General features: G+C 42.7%; 2 protein-coding genes across 2 annotated transcripts; one reads left to right on the top strand and one right to left on the bottom strand.

Annotated features, from left to right (window-relative positions):
- Positions 1 to 770: 770 nt before the first annotated feature.
- Positions 771 to 11,090, bottom strand: LOC308154960 (pentatricopeptide repeat-containing protein 2, mitochondrial-like). Its single transcript, XM_080528183.1, has 10 exons — positions 10,976 to 11,090; positions 10,398 to 10,490; positions 9,637 to 9,766; positions 9,321 to 9,438; positions 2,636 to 2,714; positions 2,371 to 2,462; positions 2,115 to 2,228; positions 1,948 to 2,022; positions 1,748 to 1,861; positions 771 to 1,394 (listed from the first exon to the last, which is right to left on the bottom strand). The coding sequence occupies exons 1-10, from the start codon at positions 11,085 to 11,087 to the stop codon at positions 1,173 to 1,175; spliced, it is 1,149 nt and encodes a 382-aa protein (XP_080384309.1). The 5' UTR covers positions 11,088 to 11,090; the 3' UTR covers positions 771 to 1,172.
- Positions 11,091 to 13,670: 2,580 nt separating this feature from the next.
- LOC308156016 (uncharacterized protein) lies at positions 13,671 to 18,569 on the top strand (the record flags this gene model as incomplete). The annotated part of the gene is made up of 8 exons (XM_080529378.1): positions 13,671 to 13,779; positions 14,346 to 14,544; positions 15,015 to 15,205; positions 15,429 to 15,625; positions 17,093 to 17,243; positions 17,372 to 17,509; positions 17,796 to 17,888; positions 18,153 to 18,569. The coding sequence occupies exons 1-8, from the start codon at positions 13,765 to 13,767 to the stop codon at positions 18,567 to 18,569; spliced, it is 1,401 nt and encodes a 466-aa protein (XP_080385504.1). The 5' UTR covers positions 13,671 to 13,764.
- Between the last annotated feature and the right edge of the window lie 139 nt (positions 18,570 to 18,708).

Here is an 18,708-nt window from a genome sequence, read left to right on the forward strand (position 1 = left end):
AGGTCATAGGAAAGGCTTCTTTCTGGCAACTCTGCCATGTAGGTCTTTGTTGTTTAAGGAATGAATGAATGAATGAATGGTCTTTATTGTCATTGATATAGTACAGGTACCAAACAACGAAATTTGGGAGGGGGGGCTCCCCTGGTGCTAGGGAAAAAAAAAAAAAAAAAAATGCTGTATTGTTGTCCTGTGAACTAGACCAGTGTCTGCTACTCTTTTTTGCAGCTCTTTTGCAGTGATGTGTGGGTTCTTCTGAGCATTTCTCACCAGACCACAAGTCAGTCTATCTATCTGAAATGGGTCTTGGTCTTCCAGATCTTGCCTTGACTTCAATTGTTCCAATTATTTTCAATTTTCTGATGATGTTTCTGACAGTGGAAATGGGTAGTTTGAAATGTTGCGAGAGTTTTTTGTAGCCTTCTCCTTGAGGGTGGAAATGAACTATGTTGATTCTGACATCCTTGGACAACTGTTTAGTGAAACCCATGGTTTTTAACACCAGACACAACAGCCACTGCAGTTGGATACTTTAGAAGGCATCAGTTACTTCAGAATATATAGTTCAACCCTGGAATTATATTCACCTGACTCATTGAAGCCCTAACAAGTAAATCACCTTGGTCTGGGCCTTAGTAATAATCTTCTCAAAAGGTAACAAAGAATAATCCAAAAGGGTTCCCAAACTTTTTTATCATTTAAAATGTGCAGAAAGGTGTCATGTTTAACTTTGTAGGATTTAGTGTTCAGGTTAGCTTTCAATCACTTGGAGATTAATTGCAACAGACATTTCCACCAGGGGTCCCCAAATGTTTGCACCCCACTGTATAAATAATCGTGTTTGTGCACTGGGCCACTGGAGACCACGCAGAGGAAAAACCTACAAACAACACCAGCTTTTATAAGATTTGATAATCAATTGACCTATACATAATTACACGTTTATACATATTCTCTCCTCACATATACAAGTATTTGTTCTGTTCCACCCTGTAGTATATTTAATGATGAGGGGATCAACAGCCAGACCAGACAGGATGAGGGGATGCATTTCTGTCTGAGAGGAGAAGTACATGGTGCTGACTGATACAGTTAACATCCGGGTCTGCTTGTAGAGTGAGCACCTCTCAGTGCCTCTGTTCAGTCCTGTTTGAGGCGTACGGCCACAGTCCACCTCACTCTAAGAGCAGAGTGGACTGTAGAGGCCTGAGAGTCCTGCGACTGATCCTTCTTTCCTCCAGCATCCCGACGGGCCTCCTCTTCCCCGTGGGCGTGTGGCACAGCATGTCATCAAGGCTCTGCTGGGTCACCTGACCTGCCCGCTGCAGCTGGGAGACCACCTGCTCCACGTTGGCCATAAGCGGGCCGTCTCGACTCCGCAGACGAACCAGATCCACCTGAGAGGTCACGAAGAGCCAGAGGGAAGAAGACCAAGAGAGACCTTAAATACACATATTTAGATAACCAGATAACAAGACTGTGAATCTGTGGCCTTCTTCATAGTCTAATATATTCAGGGATGTAGTGGTAGGAAAAAAAGGTGGGTAATCACTGTATACAACAGTAGGAATTTATTTAAAATACAAAACAGATTGTAAAAGGTGGGTAAATGCTATTCACCCCATCCCTGATTATATTGGACCCATGAGAGATTAAAGTATAGCAAATAGATTTCCTCAACTTGAAAGAGGGAATGATTTAAGGCCTTTTACTTTCAATGTGAATTATCTTCAGTGTTATCACCACTTACCACCTCCTGAGAGAATTCAAGCTTCTTTACAAAGGCAGGGCTTTTGGACACCAAGGCTGAGGACAGCAGAGAGTGAGAATCTCTCACAGCTCCTGACATAGCCAGTATGAGTACCTGAAACACCAACAAACACATTAAGCAACTTCCTCGCTGGGTGAGAGCAGAAATATTTATCTTATAGTTATATTGCAGACACTCACTTTCAGATTGTGGCATATTCTGCTGTCAATACTCATAATCTGGGAATACACAGATCGTGCTTTCTCAACATCGTTCTAGGGAAATAAGGAAAACACATTTTATCATCATCATGTGTCTTGGAGACAGTGGATACAGCATAAAACATATACAAAAGGAGTCAACTAACCTGTCTAAGTGCTAAAGCCACAGCAAAACAAAATGCATGTCTGGAAATAAAGTATCCTTTGGTCTGTCCCTCCTCCATCAGTGTAATACAGATTTTATAGGACTCAGGGGTGTTCTGATAAACAGGAAACATGGAATCAATTCAACATTCAATAGGAGGGAGAAAATCTTTGCAAAGTAGACAAATCAATTCTGTGCATGGAGGTGTGAGCTGGACTGACAACAATCCAAAGGCGATAAATTCGACATGGTTTTACCAGTTTGTAGCAGGTACCACATGCCAATGTGAACGTGTCCTTGTTGAATGGCACCCCTTGGTTCTTCATCTCTCTCAGCACCTCCAGAGCTCCTATCATGAACGTGGTGAACAAGTGATGACAGATTGCAACATTGGTCATAAAGGTGAACGGGGGACAGAGCTTAGTGTCATTGTAACATAAGATAATATTAAATGCTACGCGGACAAAACAGCTATTCTAATTGTGTGCCTCTTTTAAGATTATTTTTAAAGGTTTTACTTACTCGCATAGCATCCTTTCGTAAACAACATGTCTATAGCAATGTTGAAGGAGGTTGAGTCATTGAAGAATCCCCTCAGGCTCTGTTGAAGAAAGGTGAGCGGTTAGTAATTGTGTATTTACTACACATACAAACACACACACACATCCCTATACCACTCAGGAACTCAACCTTGCTGTTTTGCACACTGTACATTGTATTGATATCCATTGCCCTTGTTCTGTACATATCATACTGCATACATCTTAACTGTACATATCTTTGCCCTTGTCTGTATATATCACAATGTATATATACTGTATATATATATCAGGGTTTCCGTTAACCGGTAATTACCGGTCTTTGTCCGGTAAAATGTGTTGAAGTCCGACAAATTTAAACCACTTCGGTCATAATGTCCGGTGAAAATAATTCCCTTTAAGCACAATTTGAATACAATTCGCTAAAGTTCACATTCTGATTCCTTCTATATTAAAAAAGACGAATATATAGGCTCAGGGGCGGATTAACGCATAGGCTTACTAGGCTGCAGCCTAGGGCCACCACCACTAGGGGGCCACCTAACATTGGATAAAAAAAATTAAAAAAATAAAATAAAATATAATAATAATAAAATAACATATTATTTTCTATCCTGAGGCGGCGAGGCCCCCCTATATTTTCTATCCTGAGGCCCCCCTATATTTTCTATCCGCTTGTTAAGTCTGAAGTTCAAAAGTGACGTTTAGCCATTTCCGTTTTGGAAACCAAACCAAACCAGAAATTCAAAAGTTGCAAAAATGAAGCGGACGCACATGAGTGGGGCCAAAAAACGAAAAGAACTAATGAAAAAAGAACTAAATATAGCAAAGTTGCCCAAGATTTCAACATTTTTTTCTAATAATGCTGCTGCGCCTGAAACGACCAATGTTGTCGAGAGTGAGAGCCACGAAACTGTTAGCTCTGGGTCGGGTGTCGCTAGCACAAGCAGCGCTGAGGCGAACATGGCCATGGGGGGAGAGATGCAGGCTGTCGAGGCTGAGCGCGGAGAAGAGGCACTAACTTTACCAGTACCACCACCAGCTGACAGTGACACTGATACCGAGCAGGACAATCAAGAAGAGGAGGCAACACGTGGACCACCAAGTCCAGACACAAATCCTACCACCACTTACAGCTCGGATCCTGGATTGTGGGATACAGTTGGTGAAGACATGAGAACATATTGGATTAAGATGGGGCCACAATGTTGTCAAAATGAAGATGCTAATGTCGCCGCTTCAGAAACACAGCACAAGCATCAGAAGAGGTATTTTTCAAAAACACTATTTAAAAGAAAAAAGTCAAATGGCGAAACCGTGCCTCGAGAATGGTTAATTTATTCACCTGCAAAAGGAAAAGTATTTTGTTTCGCATGTAAATTATTTGGTGACGGTGCTCATAAATTCAAAACAGGCTACAATGACTGGAAAAACGCAGCAGTGTGTCTGGCTGAGCATGAAGGTTCCGAAAGCCACAGGAAAGCTATGCTTTCCTATGTGATGCGCAGCGCTGCTGCTGGCTGTATTGACTCAGAACTGAAAAAGCAGTTTAACAACGAGTGTGCTTATTGGACAGATGTGTTAAAGCGAGTGGTTGTAGTGGTGAAGTTTCTTGCAGAGCGAGGATTACCATTGAGGGGACACTCTGAAACCTTTGGCCAGCCTGATAATGGGAATTTTATGGGTGTTTTGGAAGCGATCAGTGTGTTTGATCCATTCTTGAAAGCGCACATAGACAAATATGGAAATGCTGGCAAGGGAACCACATCTTACCTCTCATCAACAACATGCTTAGAATTTATTGAATTGATGGGAGAGCATGTCCTAGCTGAGATAATCAGTCAGGTAAAAATAGCAAAGTATTTTTCAATCAGCGTCGACTCTACACCAGATGTTGCACACACAGACCAGCTCACATTCATCATACGATATGTGTCACCAGATGGATGCGTGGAGGAGCGTTTTCTTAAGTTTTTGCCAATTCAGAGTCATTCAGGGGAGTCACTTTCTCAGTCTGTTCTTGGCGTTTTGGAAGAAATGGGCATTGACATCAATAACTGCCGAGGCCAATGTTATGACAATGCAGCCAACATGTCCGGCATTTACAGTGGTTTGCAAGCACGCATTAAGGAGATAAATAATTTGGCCGAGTGGGTACCCTGCGCAGCGCATACACTCAATTTAGTGGGAGTTGCCGGTGTAGATTGTTGCCCTGTGACAAGGGAATTTTTTAATTTTGTACAGACACTTTATAATTTTTGTTCCAAATCCACGGCGCGTTGGCAGATAATAACTGCGGGGCTAAATGTTATTGACAACAAGAGGCTGGAGACATTGAAAAGTTTGTCAGATACTAGATGGTCAGCACATGCGCAAGCAACAAAAGCACTACACCAGAACTATGCCAACATCCTAGAGTCACTGAAGAAGTTGAGCGATGACCCGATCCAAACTGGCGCTACTCGGGATGATGCCACGACACTTTACACAAAGATGGAAAAATTAGAGAACGCCTTTCTGTGTTCTATGTGGAACACCATACTGCAGCGCTTTCACAAAACTAGCGAAGCTCTACAGGCAGTAGAGCTGGATTTATGTAATGCTGTTGATTTAGTCTACTCATTGAGGGATTACGTGGCCAGTCTTCGGGACGATTTTGACAAGTTTGAGAGTGCTGCAAAAAACATGTCCCCGTTGTCCCAATACTACAAAGCAGACACACAGAGGCAGAGAAGACGAACAAAACAGGCAGATGAATCCACTGAACCTGACTGTGAGCGATCAGGCCGAGACAACTTTAAAGTAACGGTTTATATCACTGTCATAGATCGACTCGTCATGGAACTAGAGAGGAGGTATCACTCATACAAAGATATTCAGCAGACATTTGGTTTTTTGAACAATATTCCATCCATCTCCATGCTAGATCTTCGCACAAGAGCGGCTAATCTGCAGAAGAAATATGCAGGTGATCTGGAGGAAGATTTTTTGGAGGAAATCAGACAATTCAGGGAATTCATTAAAGAAAATGAGGACACCTCAGCGAGGTCACTGCTGAAACTTATAAGAGGAAGGAAAATACAGGCAGTGTTTCCCAATGTTGATGTTGCACTCCGACTGTTTATGACTCTGCCTGTAACAGGGCTCGACAGTGCGACTGTTTTGGTCGCATTTGCGAGTGAATATATTTCTGTGCGACTTGGAAATACATTCAATCGCACCAGTGCGACTAACTGCTGAACTACTGTCATGCGCAGTCAAACCTATGTGTATAAGCGATGAGGGAATGAAAACAGTGAACAGAAACGCGTGTCGCAGAAATGCTTCACGCGAGTCCTATATGCTTAAAATGCGCATAATGGGTATATGGGATACAGCTCTCATAGTTCGTAGCGCTGTGTTTTGTTAGCCGCTAGCTGCTAGCAGCGGTTGCTTCCGGTTTCATTACAAAGAGGTTAACCCTATATGTGCCTGATGTCTAACATTCAAATGACTCTAACTTCATCTTTTTTCGGATTTCAATGTATGACACATCATTTGAAAGTTTATGATCCGTAGTTCCAATCCACAACACGTCACATTTGAAAGTGTTTCTGTAATTTTTTTACATTTGAAAGTGTTTTGTTTATATATATTTATATTATACAATTTACCAGTCATATTCTGGAATGTGTCTAAATGTTAAAGTTCCATAAGTATAAGCAAAATAAAGTAACAGTTTGTAAATAAATAGTAGCATTTGAAACAAACAAAAAAAACGAACCGTGAACCGTGACCCAAAAACCGAGGTTCATACCGAACCGTGGGCCAACTGAAATTAAGATTCTTACTTCCCCTTTACATTGTGTGAGTCTCCATTTTTATTACGGCCAAGAGCCGGTTATGATCATTTTGATATGTTATGATTATGATAATTTGTTGTCGTTGTTGACGAAAATTGCGCAATTTTCATTGTGCTACTGAAATTCTTGGTGTGCTACTAAATTTTTCAACATGGTAGCACAGTGCTACCTGGGGAAAAGGTAAGCGTCAAGCCCTGGCCTGTAACGAATGCCAGCGGGGAGCGGTCTTTTTCTAAACTGGCACTTGTCAAAAACAAACTAAGATCCACAATGGGCCAAGAGAGGCTAAATCACCTGTGCCTGATGTCAATTGAGTCTGACATTCTGCGCACATTGGATTACACCAGCCTCATTAAGGACTTTGCTGCCAGAAAATCAAGGAAAAAGACCTTCTAAGGGTAGGACCATTTATGATTGTGTTGCCTTAATCTGGGCATCTATCTCTTATTTTGTGGATGTAATTTGGACTGTTGCTGTATTGATTTTGTGTGTGTGTCTCTCTCTCTCTCTCTCTCTCTCTCTCTCTCTCAGACAACAGGAGAGCAACAGAGAGACAGACAGCAGGAGAGGACAGCAACAGAGAGACAGACAACAGGACAGCAACAAAGAGACAGACAACAGGACAGCAACAAAGAGACAGACAACAGGACAGCAACAGAGAGACAGACAACAGGAGAAGAGAGCAAAAGAGAGACAGACAACAGGAGAGGAGAGCAACAGAGAGACAGACAACAGGACAGCAACAGAGAGACAGACAACAGGAGAAGAGAGTAACAGAGAGACAGACAACAGGACAGCAACAGAGAGACAGACAACAGGAGAGGAGAGCAATAGAGACAGAACTGAGGTGAGGTGAGCAACAGAGATAGTTCAGGATGATAACAACCTTTTCAGTGCATTTTTTATTGTTTGCATTATGTTATTAAAGCACAATGTGTTTTATGGTAAAGCATTATGAGTGGTCTGTGTGTGCAGGGTGCTCGTGAGTTGTGTATTTTGGGGAGGGGGAGGCTCGTGTATGAATGAATGAATGAATGGACTTTATTGTCATTGCTACAGTACAGGTACCAAACAACGACATTTAGGAGGGGTGGCTCCCCTGGTGTTAGGAAAGGAAAAAAAAAAAAAAAAAAAGGGGGGGGGGGGGGCCTCACACAAAGGAGTAGCCTAGGGCCACTGACCACCTTAATCCGCCACTGTATAGGCTATATATTTCTTTTATTATGATATGATTTGACGCCGGCATGATGATGACTCCTAATGTGTAGGCTAGCCTATGCGAAACAGCGGCGGCAGGGTTGCCAGATGGGATTGACAATACAGCCTAACCAGTCTATTACCGCTAAACCCAGTAGCCCATTCGGCGATAACCCGGCCCATCTGGCAACCCTGCGCAGCGGGCCACCATAATAATAACTTTTATTTGTATAGGCTAGCGCTTTTAACCTGCAAACGTTGCAGCTCAAAGTGCACCATAGCGAGCGAGAGGTAAACATGGCAAGACAAAGTAAGCTTAACAATTACTTCATGAAACCAAGCTACAATGAGTCTGAGGAGAAGTCTGACTGTAAAGAGATGGAGGCGGCTCGAGGGTTCCGAGTTAAATGGAAAGAAACTTTCCCCTGGCTGCGTTTAGATGGGGAAGGAAAAATGTTCTGCTCACCGTGCAAAAAATCGGGGAGGAATAACGGATTCACAAGAGGAGCAACGAATATGAGAATGTCGGCTCTCACTGATCACAGGCGGTGCAGTGAGCACATATCGGCGGTCAGTTTGAGGCAACAGCAAACCGCTATAAAAGGCCACTGTGAGCAGGCAAATGAAACGGCTAACAATAAGCTGCACTCTCAGCTACAAGTTGCATTTCACATGGCAAAAAATGGCATCGCATGTCATCAGTATGTGGGACTGACTGAGCTACTGAAAGCAGTTAAGGCTCCAGATTGTGTCTTGAGTGAGGGCACCGCCACAGCGACTCCGTTGACAATGTGGCGCGCGTTCAGCGCTGGACATGGGCATAGCGCGCATGCGAATCATGAAAGCCTATATTATATTTATTATATAGCTCGCATCTAATCGTATCGGATGAGAAATAGACATTAAACGGCATATATAGGCTACACAACAGCTAATCACCGCGACAAACAGCTATATTATATTTGAATATGATGACCGGAATATCTCACGTTTGTCCGGTAAATTAAAATCTTCCCGGACACGTTGACCGGCACAAATTTTTTCTAACGGAAACCCTGATATATACAGTATATATATATGTTCATGCTTTCACTTTGCACTATTATACTATTACTATTACACTAATACTATTATATTGCATCTAATCTGGTCAGATGCCTGAACTGCATTTCGTTGTCTTTGTACTTATACTCTGTCAATGACAATTACATTTAATCAAATAAAAAAAAATTACTTCCCCTCTCAAAAAAATTATAGATACATGAATTGAGTGTTACCCTGTCTCCTACAGACCCATCTCTCTCTCACTCACACAAACACTCGCTCGCACGCATGCACGCACGCACCCACGCACACACACCACAGCCATTTCCTCCAGACCCATCTCACACACGCACACTCACACCACACTCTCACACACACACACACTCACACTCACACCACACTCTCACACGCACACTCACACCACACGCACACTCACACTCACACTCACACTCACACCACACTCTCACACACACACACACACGCACACTCACACACACACACACACACACACACTCCACACGCACACACTCACACCACATACACACACACACACACACACACACACACACACACACACATACATACCCTGTCTGTCAGTGTGGCCGCAGCCACCTCCTCCAGACCCATCTCATAGCAGAGCCTCATGAACAGAGGACCAAACTTAAACTCTCCAAACGCTGTGTTGTGGTTCTCTTCATGGTACCTGGAAAGTGAAAAACAAAAAAAGAACACACAAAATACAAATAAAGTTGTCAAGCCACGTTGTTGACAGTTGCCACTTCAGGGATTTTTGTTTTGTTTTGTTTGTTTTGACAGTGAGCTGTGAGAACAGGCTATAAGACTAATCAATGGAAATCATAACTACTATTGGTCACAAATGTTTGTGTGACAATGTACGTACCTGTAGATGGCATCTCTGGCGATGACCATGTCATCAGCTGATTGGCACAAGTGCAGGAGAAGTTTTAACTCATCCCTCAATATCAGGTTATTCTTCTGCATCTTCTGATTGACCATTTCCAAAAAAGTGTCTGCAGAATAGAATTGTAATGCCAGTTTCTCCTCAATATCATATATGTTTCCTCACAGTTACATTACAATTGTAATCATGATCTTAATAGGCAGATAGCTACTAACAACTGGCTGTAGTACACTTTACCAGGCTGCCCTCGAAAAGGAGGTTCAGGACCCTGGCCGCTAAGACAAACAGACTGAAGAACTGCTTCTACCACAGGGCCGTCCAGGCCCTGAACACAGCAAAGACCTAAGTTCTGGGCCCTGGACAGTCTGGACGGATTGTATGGCAGCTGCTGGACTGAAAAAAATCAGGTGTAGTGCTGAGGCACAAACATGTACATTTCAAGCCTGCAAACTGTGACACTTTAAATAACGTGAAAAAAATACTATTGTGCAATATGACAACCCTAGTTGACTATCTGTACAGTATAGTACAGTGGATTGTGTACATAGCCTTTATTTATGTAAACCAGCTCCTTACCTTCTTGTGATTTTTTTTTCTAAAAGTTTTTTTTTTTTTTTTCCTAACACCAGGGGAGCCACCCCTCCTAAATTTCGTTGTTTGGTACCTGTACTGTAGCAATGACAATAAAGTCCATTCATTCATTCATAGTACTGTAGTAGTTGCAGTAGTATATTCAGTACCTTTTGATCCATAGACTTGATGAGCCACAGCCAGTTTCCTTTGCTGAAAGTCTTGTAGCTTGACAACATCCTCTGACAAGAGATGCCTTTTGGCTGAAATGAATAGAACAGCATTATCAATATCTGAATTAGCCAGAATTCGACGGGACCAGCTTACACAGTCTTCTGTATATCTCACGTTTTAAAGGTGTCAATCCTAACCAGTAGAGTTTCTCTACTGTAAATAATAATAATAATAATAATAATAATAATAATAAAAAGTTGTGGTTGTTGTCGCTTTGGATAAAGGCGTCTGCTAAATGCCAAACATCATGTAAAATGTAAATGTAACATTGCCTACTTGCCTGTTGCTATACGAGATCATGAGTCCTACTAGCACACGTATGAGTGTGTATGTTAAAACATCTAGTTGTAGTCTAGCTATCATCAGTAAACTGCTGTCACAACAACTGAACATTGTCCGGCAGTTGTGCGACTCGTCGTGTGGTGGTCTGTCAACAAGCAAGCACGTCACACACTACTGCATCTAACTAACAGACGAAGCCAACATACAGACATCACACAGGTCTATCTCATACCTCCAACTCGGCAGGCCATGCAGTCCGACTGCATTAAGCCACGAAGTAGTGCTTTAGAAGGAACATCATGAAGTACATTTCGAATACAGCTACTGAACCTGCCTAGCGCCATGATGCCCCCTGACTGTACCAGAACACAGAGAGGGGACGTTCACTCCACACTCATTGGGTCTAAATTCTTTGTAAACCAACTTAAAGTAGTAGGAAGACTTGAACACGGCCACATTCTTAATATAATAACAAAAATAACAACAATTAAAACAGTAACAGTAACAATAATAATAATAATAATAATAATAATAATAATGTTCTGTTCTCCACTGCGTTATGATTTGTTTGGTACATTCCAAAATGGCTGCGCCCTCTAGCCCTGTTTTCTGTTTACGGTTGGTTTTCTAAATAGACTCTTAGCATGTGTACACTAGACGCCCTAACGATACTGTTCAAACTACTTCTCCTTTGATTCACTATTAAACCGTCACTAGCTGACTGTCTGGTAATAACTTGCATATGCATACTATCGTACATGAATCCATAAACATATTACATCCTGCTTTATCCTACAGGGGGCAGTATCTCACGCACCTTTTTCTGAGAGCACAACGTTATTTCAGACCCAAAATACATCTGTTATAGTCGGCTACATAATATGAAAAAGACCTTAGCCTAAAATAATTGTAACAAGAGGTTTCTCAACTGTTTTTTTTTTTTGTATTAGGTGTCCTTAAGTACACCTACTTGGGAAAGCTGTGGGTATTTTTTTCTTTCACTTGCATTGTTAGCTTGATGAATGAGTACGGAAGAGTATTAGGGCCAGAGTTGTTGTTTTTTCTCCCGAAAGGGGGGGGGGGGGGGGGGGGTTATATTCTGAGTTTAAAGTAAGAATTTCTGAGAAAAAAAGTCTGAATTTCTGAGATAAAAAGTCAGCATTTCTGAGATTAAAGTCAGAATTTCTGAGATAAAAAAGTCTGAATTTATTATTGTTGTTTATTGGTCCTACTGGTTAAAATGAATGACATGAATGCTCTTATCAAGTTATACTTTGGAATTGGCTTTAGTAATAAGGACATTCTTTGTCTATTGGCACAAAATCACCTTATTATAACAAGTATTCGTACTTTGAAGCGACGTTGTCCCCCGCCCCCACCTGTGGTGTATGTCCCCACCTGTCCTACCCGCTGTACATACCTTATGTTTTGTTGTATTGTTCTTCCCATGTTGGATGTATGTTTATCTTGTAGATAGTACTAGTTATTTGTCTGTATTATCTTGTAGATAGTACTAGGTTTTTTGTCTGTCTTACATGTAACGATGAATTGAGTATCAAGGACCCCAATTGAAATAAGCCAGTGGCTTTCTTGGGTTTTTATCCTGTTAGTTGACCTTGTATGTAATATGTACTTTCATGTACCTACTTCTGCAAATCTTCTAATAAAGTTCTCAATCAAAAAAAAAAAAAAGGAGAAATCACTCAGATTTAAATGAGGTAATAGCCTTTGTGCAGGAAGAACTATCAGGAAGTGGCCAAATGCAAGGCTATCGTTGGATGCATCTTCGTGCCATTCGAATGGGATTCGTGGTGCAACAAGATGTGATACGACAGATTATCAAATTAATTGACCCATGTTCTGTGCCCCTATCAGTTCACAGCCTCTCTGGACATCCTCCAACACAATGCTTTGAATATAATATCCAGCTATGACTTTCGGGTCGTTGTTTGTAGTGTACATCAATACCACATAACGACTATAGCCATCGATGCAACCATTGGTCCCTATTGATTCCATACGGCTTCAGTTTGTCGTAAGAGTCCATATGCCAGAGTGCATTAAGACCTCAGGTAGAGTGCTGCCATTGCCGCAGACGATGTGCCCGTCGCAGTTCCACACCTTGAGGGTCAATTAATTTGATAATCTGTCGTTTCACATCTTGTTGCACCACGAATCCCATTCGAATGGCACGAAGATGCATCCAACGAGCCTTGCATTTTGGCCACTTCCCGATAGTTCCTCCTTACAAAGGCTATTACCTCATTTAAATCTGAGTAATACCAATAAACACTAAACTGACTTTTAATCTCAGAAATTCTGACTTTAATCTCAGAAATTCTGACTTTTTATCTCAGAAATTCTGACTTTAATCTCAGAAATTCAGACTTTTTATCTCAGAAATTCAGACTTTAATCTCAGAAATTCAGACTTTTTTTCTCAGAAACTATACATATACAGTTTTGAGGATTTTACATGTACATTTTCTAATATGGTTGATAAGATTACTTCTGATATTGGAGTAATAAAACGTCACATGGCTCAATTAAAGGCTGTGCTCAGAGAAGTTTGAATTGGTATAATATGCACAAACGAAATTTGTTATGCATCACCTAAAAAACGATAGCTGCATACACACACTACCACACCACAACATACATGTACCACATACACCCATATATTCCACAATAAGAATAAGTTAACACAATCACTATATGTTACAAATCATGTAGGTCGGAGTTGCTTTATCACTAATCATGTCAGATCAGTGATGATTACTTCAGCGAAGGGAGGAAAGAAGGTTGCAGATGAGGATGAGGAAGAAAGTATTGGAACAGGGCCCATGTCTGATGTCGACGTCATCACGTAACCAGTACTGTCGTCTCGAGCGTCGTGTGCACAAATGACGATCAACACACAACAGTTCACAACATACGATTTGGCTCGCTCGTTTAAACGGAAAATGAGCCGGTAACTTTGCACGTTTGTGTTTGAACACCTTTATCAGCTTTAACATAGAAAATGGCGGCTTTTATTGTAAGTATTCAGCCCGATTAACCACTTTTTGTAGCGTCAATTAATGGCGAATCCACAGTGAAGGCCACTAACTGTTGTTGACAAGTTAGCTAGTAGCGGTAGCTAACATTAACTGGTCTGTTTAGGTTGTCTGTTATAACTTGTTATGCACTAAGCAACCTCTGTCATCTCTAAGTGACTACTGTTTTGGAGAGCAGCCTCTGGGTATTAAAAGTGGGTCCCAATGCACATTTAGGATAGGCAGACCATTTACTTCTGTACAGATTGATTGTTTATTCATTTGTCAGTAAAAGACACTGTCAATAACCATAGCCTAAAGTAGTTACTAGGAGGTGAGGATGGTTAAATGTACAGTATGTTTTTTTTATTATAAAATAATCAATAATATAGGGGGTGTGATATGATTGTGATGCTGTTGTTCTGTGAGAATGATAAAGGCCAGCAGTATTTTATAAGGTCTTTGATATCATGTAATTCTAATAGTACTAATAGTAGTATTAATTAGGTCTTGTTTGTGTCCCAGGATGAGACGTTGGTCTCTTACCCTCCCTGTCCCTACGTTTCAGGCCCATCCCTCTGTGAGGATCAAAGGCACAGAGCATACCTACAACCCAGTGGTGTGCCAGGAGGAGAACTGCTCAGGCAGTGACAAGGGCACCCATATGCACTGCCCGTTCTGCACTGTGGCTGAAGCTTATCAAGACCCTGTTATCCTACGGGCTCACTACCGCATCAAACATGTTGACAAGGGCATAGAATTTTCTGGTGAGAATGTTTTACACACACACACAACGTTTTCAGCCACTCCTTAAGCCCAATTTATACTTCTGCGTAAAATCGACGGCGTAGGTTGACGCGCACCTCTCCAAAAATGTAACTACACGGCAGTGCCTACGCAACCGTAAGCACTGTGATTGGTCCGCTTGGTAGCACATGATTCCGACATGACTCAGACTCTCTTGTAGGCCAAAATGCGGAAGCCATGACAGAAATGTCATTTACTTTTTCTGTAATTACTTATTACACGCAGAAGTATAAATTGGGCTTTACATGGCTACAGATCTAAAAACATGACAAAGATGTAGGATTTAGCGGTGGTTTTAACCTGGCTATAAGTCTTTTGGAAGTGAATTGAGATTTAAGCGGAGAGTGTCATGAAGGCCTTTTCCCCCCCGTTGAACATTGACAGTGTAAAAACATTGGGCAGTCTGTCACCCCACTCCTTTCCCCTATAGGCCTGAAGGTGCTCCGATGCTGCAACCACTGTGAGATAGTGGGCACTATCAAAGGCGAGAAGAGGTTCAAGGGTGCCCACTGGCACTGCTACCGTTGCCGCAATGGTTTCAATCGCAGAGACGAGGCCATCAAACACTACAAGACCCACTTCCGTAACCCTCACACCACCTTCCAGATCCAAGTCACTCCGGTACTGGCTCAAAGCTGTTTTGTGACACAACACACATTCACCATTGATTGAATGCTGAGAATTTTAAGGGAAGGTAGATGATCGATAAAACCCATTATTTGGGGCAATGAGGTCCATCTTTTTGCAGACAGATGCAAACAGTTTCCTTGGCCAGTAACGGGCCGTCGCTCCATGGCAGCAGCGTGGATTCTGACCGTTCCCATTCTCTTACCTGTTCTCCAAGGAGGTGAACAGCCGACAGTACTACGACCAGAGTGCTGAGGCCCACCCCAAGGCCTACGAAGGGCTGGCGGTGTACACCGACTCTGGGGCAGAGGGGGCCGTGGGAACCATCCTGACACAGCCCATCCTGAACGCAGCCAATACTGAGACCCTGCACACTGTGGAACCCAAGGTTTCATATATGTCTCATGATTTGTGGTGGGTACATTTGTAGTTGAGTTATGGTGGGCTAATGTGCAGGTGTGGGCGGTAGTGAGTGTGTTGTCCATGCTTTCCCAGTGTTTAGACAGTGCAGTCTGTCGTCAGATATAGCCATTCCCCTTACTGTAATGCCACACTGGTAGAAGTATAACAGCTGTTCAACATCGGTGTACAGATTTTGCCCTTAAGTTAAGCAAGTGTGTGTAGATTGGAGAGTTAGATGGAGTGTATGGTGATTGGAGAGTTAGATGGAGTGTATGGTGATTGGAGAGTTAGATGGAGTATATGGTGATTGGAGAGTTAGATGGAGTGTATGGTGATTGGAGAGTTAGATGGAGCGTATGGTGATTGGAGAGTTAGATGGAGTGTATGGTGATTGGAGAGTTAGATGGAGTCAATGTTCCCTCTAAGCTGCGCGCCTGCGCAATCGCGCACTGCTCGCACATTCTCAGCAACAAGAAAATCTATGCAGCGCATAAAATAAAATTCACCATAAACGTATTAATTAATATCTCATATTAGACCTAATCTAATCTAATTAATTAGACCAATAATGTGTTTTTTGTACCATTTTTCAATGTAACACAGTGAGTGACAGGTGTCCAGCCTGTCACTGTCACTCATGTATTGGTGCTTTTCCACTACAGGGCTAGCCCGGGTCGACTTTGTATCCGAGCCGTGCCGAGCCGTGCCGTACTTTCAGAAACGCTTCTCCATTATACGGAGCGACCCGGGACAAGGAGGAGTTACGTGTCATAAGAGCGCTTCACTGTAATAAGTGCCGCTATACAGCTCAACGGGGGGAAATGCCGAGAATTATGTCAAAATGCAGCACTATCGTGCACAGATGAGCCTTACAACATGTAATGTTAAGTGCCTGTAAGCTTTCAGTTCTAGTAGACTAGTTTAGATCTCGCAACCAGGGAAATGCCGACACGATTCTATTTTTATTTCTCCTGACACGTTGAGCACTGTGCTTTTTTTGTTGGTGAACTAACGTAATAAGCCTAAAAAAGTTCAACTGTTTAAAAAAGTGCAACTTCTCTGCTTTCAGAAACTGCTTGAATTTTTTAGATTGGGCATATAGTTCATGAATTACGGTAAAATCCTGTCTGCACCCACAAGACGCGAATCTATCGGCATTAGTCAAATACATGCTCCCTTCCAGTCATCAGCTCACTGCTCTCCATCAAAAAGGGCACATCCATCAATAATATTACATAATAACAACTGCTCTGATTAGATTGCTTAGATTGTTTAATACATCAACAGTGTGCTCAGGGAGCTTGTGTGTATGCCCAGACACATGAAACATTAGAGGGAACATGAACACGAGTGTATGGTGATTGCTTGGAGAGTTAGATGGAGTGTATGGTGATTGAAGAGTTAGATGGAGTGTAAGGTGATTGGAGAGTTAGATGGAGTGTATGGTGATTTTGACCGTCTCTGGTTTAAGGACAGCAGCGTGAACAATGGCATCCTCGTGGCCTCTGAGGAGGAGGTTGGCCCTTCCCAGCATGCCTTAGACGGGCCACAGACACTGGTCCTCATGGACCCTGACGGACAGGGGGGCAGCCTGATATATGAGGAGGCAGCCAGCATTATCGCCGAACAGGTAACACTTAACTCATTCACTTGGAACGGCCGTGCTAGCCCTATGAACCTATCAGACATGCTAACAGTCATGAACCATGTCCTCGTCCTCAGCAACAGTCGTGTTCCCGTGTGTGGTGTGTGTTTCAGGGCGGGGAGGGTCTGGAGCACGCCCTGCAGATGGAGAAGCAGCTGCTGGAGCTCCACCACCAGAACGAGGCCCTTCGGCAGGCCAAGCATGAGATGGAGAAGAGGCTGAGGGCAGAGATAGAGAGACTCCAAGACCAGGTACAGCACTCTGCACACAACAGTGACGAGAGATAGTGAAGACGATTTCTCCTCATGATACTTTTGATGTCGGATCGTTTCTTCGACGTACGTTTAGCGCCGTAGTGAGTAGCCGCACGCAGGTCACCACGTTGTCTGAACCGAAGAAAAAATAATAATCAAGCTTTCTAATCTGGTTTAGACCTTTTTAAATTTATTTTCGAATAAATGTATGGGGAAAAAAACCCACACTTCTGCTTGCCCAGTTGGCCATTGTCTTTTCTTGTGTGTTTTCTGGTGCCCCCAGGTCTCCAATGTGGTGCAGATTAACTTAAAGCTGTTAGAGGAGCTGAAGATGCACCGTTCTGCAGGAAGCAGCCAGCAGAGAGTGGATCAGCTTGTGAGTGTTTTGACTTGTTATTTACAAAAGGTTTTGACTTGTTATTTACAAAAGCTGCAATATTTGTATTATTATATAAGCCGAATATACGCATCTGGATTAATAGTTAGTAACAATGTACTTGACATGACTACGATCAGATTTCTTAAAACTGGATTTGGTCAGGCATGTAATTATTTAGCTTTAGTCATCCAAGTTAGTTTTATTGAGATATAATGTCTTCATCAAGAGAAACCTGATGTTTTGCGTATACTGTTCTCTCAGGTACAGAATCTGGAGGACCAGCACCGTGCGCTCATCCAAAGCCAGCTAGCGACCCTGAGGAGAGAGCTGCTGTGTCAGCCAGGAGTCGTCTCCCTGAATGGCCACACAGGGGAGCTGGAGCTCACCGTCAGCCTGGACAATGTGGAGGCAGCGGGCCGGGAGGGGGTCGACAGAGTGGAAGTACAGATGTTCTGTGAGCCAGAGGACTTGGTACCAGTACCAGAGAGTGTGGGTCTGCAGCCTGATCAGGAGGAAGTGGTCTCTAGGCTTGAAACTATGAACTCTGCCTCTGTGCTTGTTCAGACTACTGAGGCACCCCTTCATATCAAGGAGGAGGACCTGTCGTTGTCTATGAAACGCAGCCCCGAAGAGGAACCAGGGGGGGAGAGTGAAACCAAATTGCAGCGCATCTGTTAAGACAGTGCTATTTGTTGCCCTCATCTTCCTCTCATTCTTGCCTCCCCCTTCCAATCTTTGCCTACGAGTATCTGGGCAATCTCTTTGTGGAGGGTACCTTTTCTAGGAGGTATTCTTACACTGTACTGATGCAAAAGGA

Source organism: Nansenia antarctica (assembly GCF_963989245.1).
Source record: "Nansenia antarctica genome assembly, chromosome: 4".
NCBI lineage: Eukaryota > Metazoa > Chordata > Actinopteri > Argentiniformes > Microstomatidae > Nansenia > Nansenia antarctica.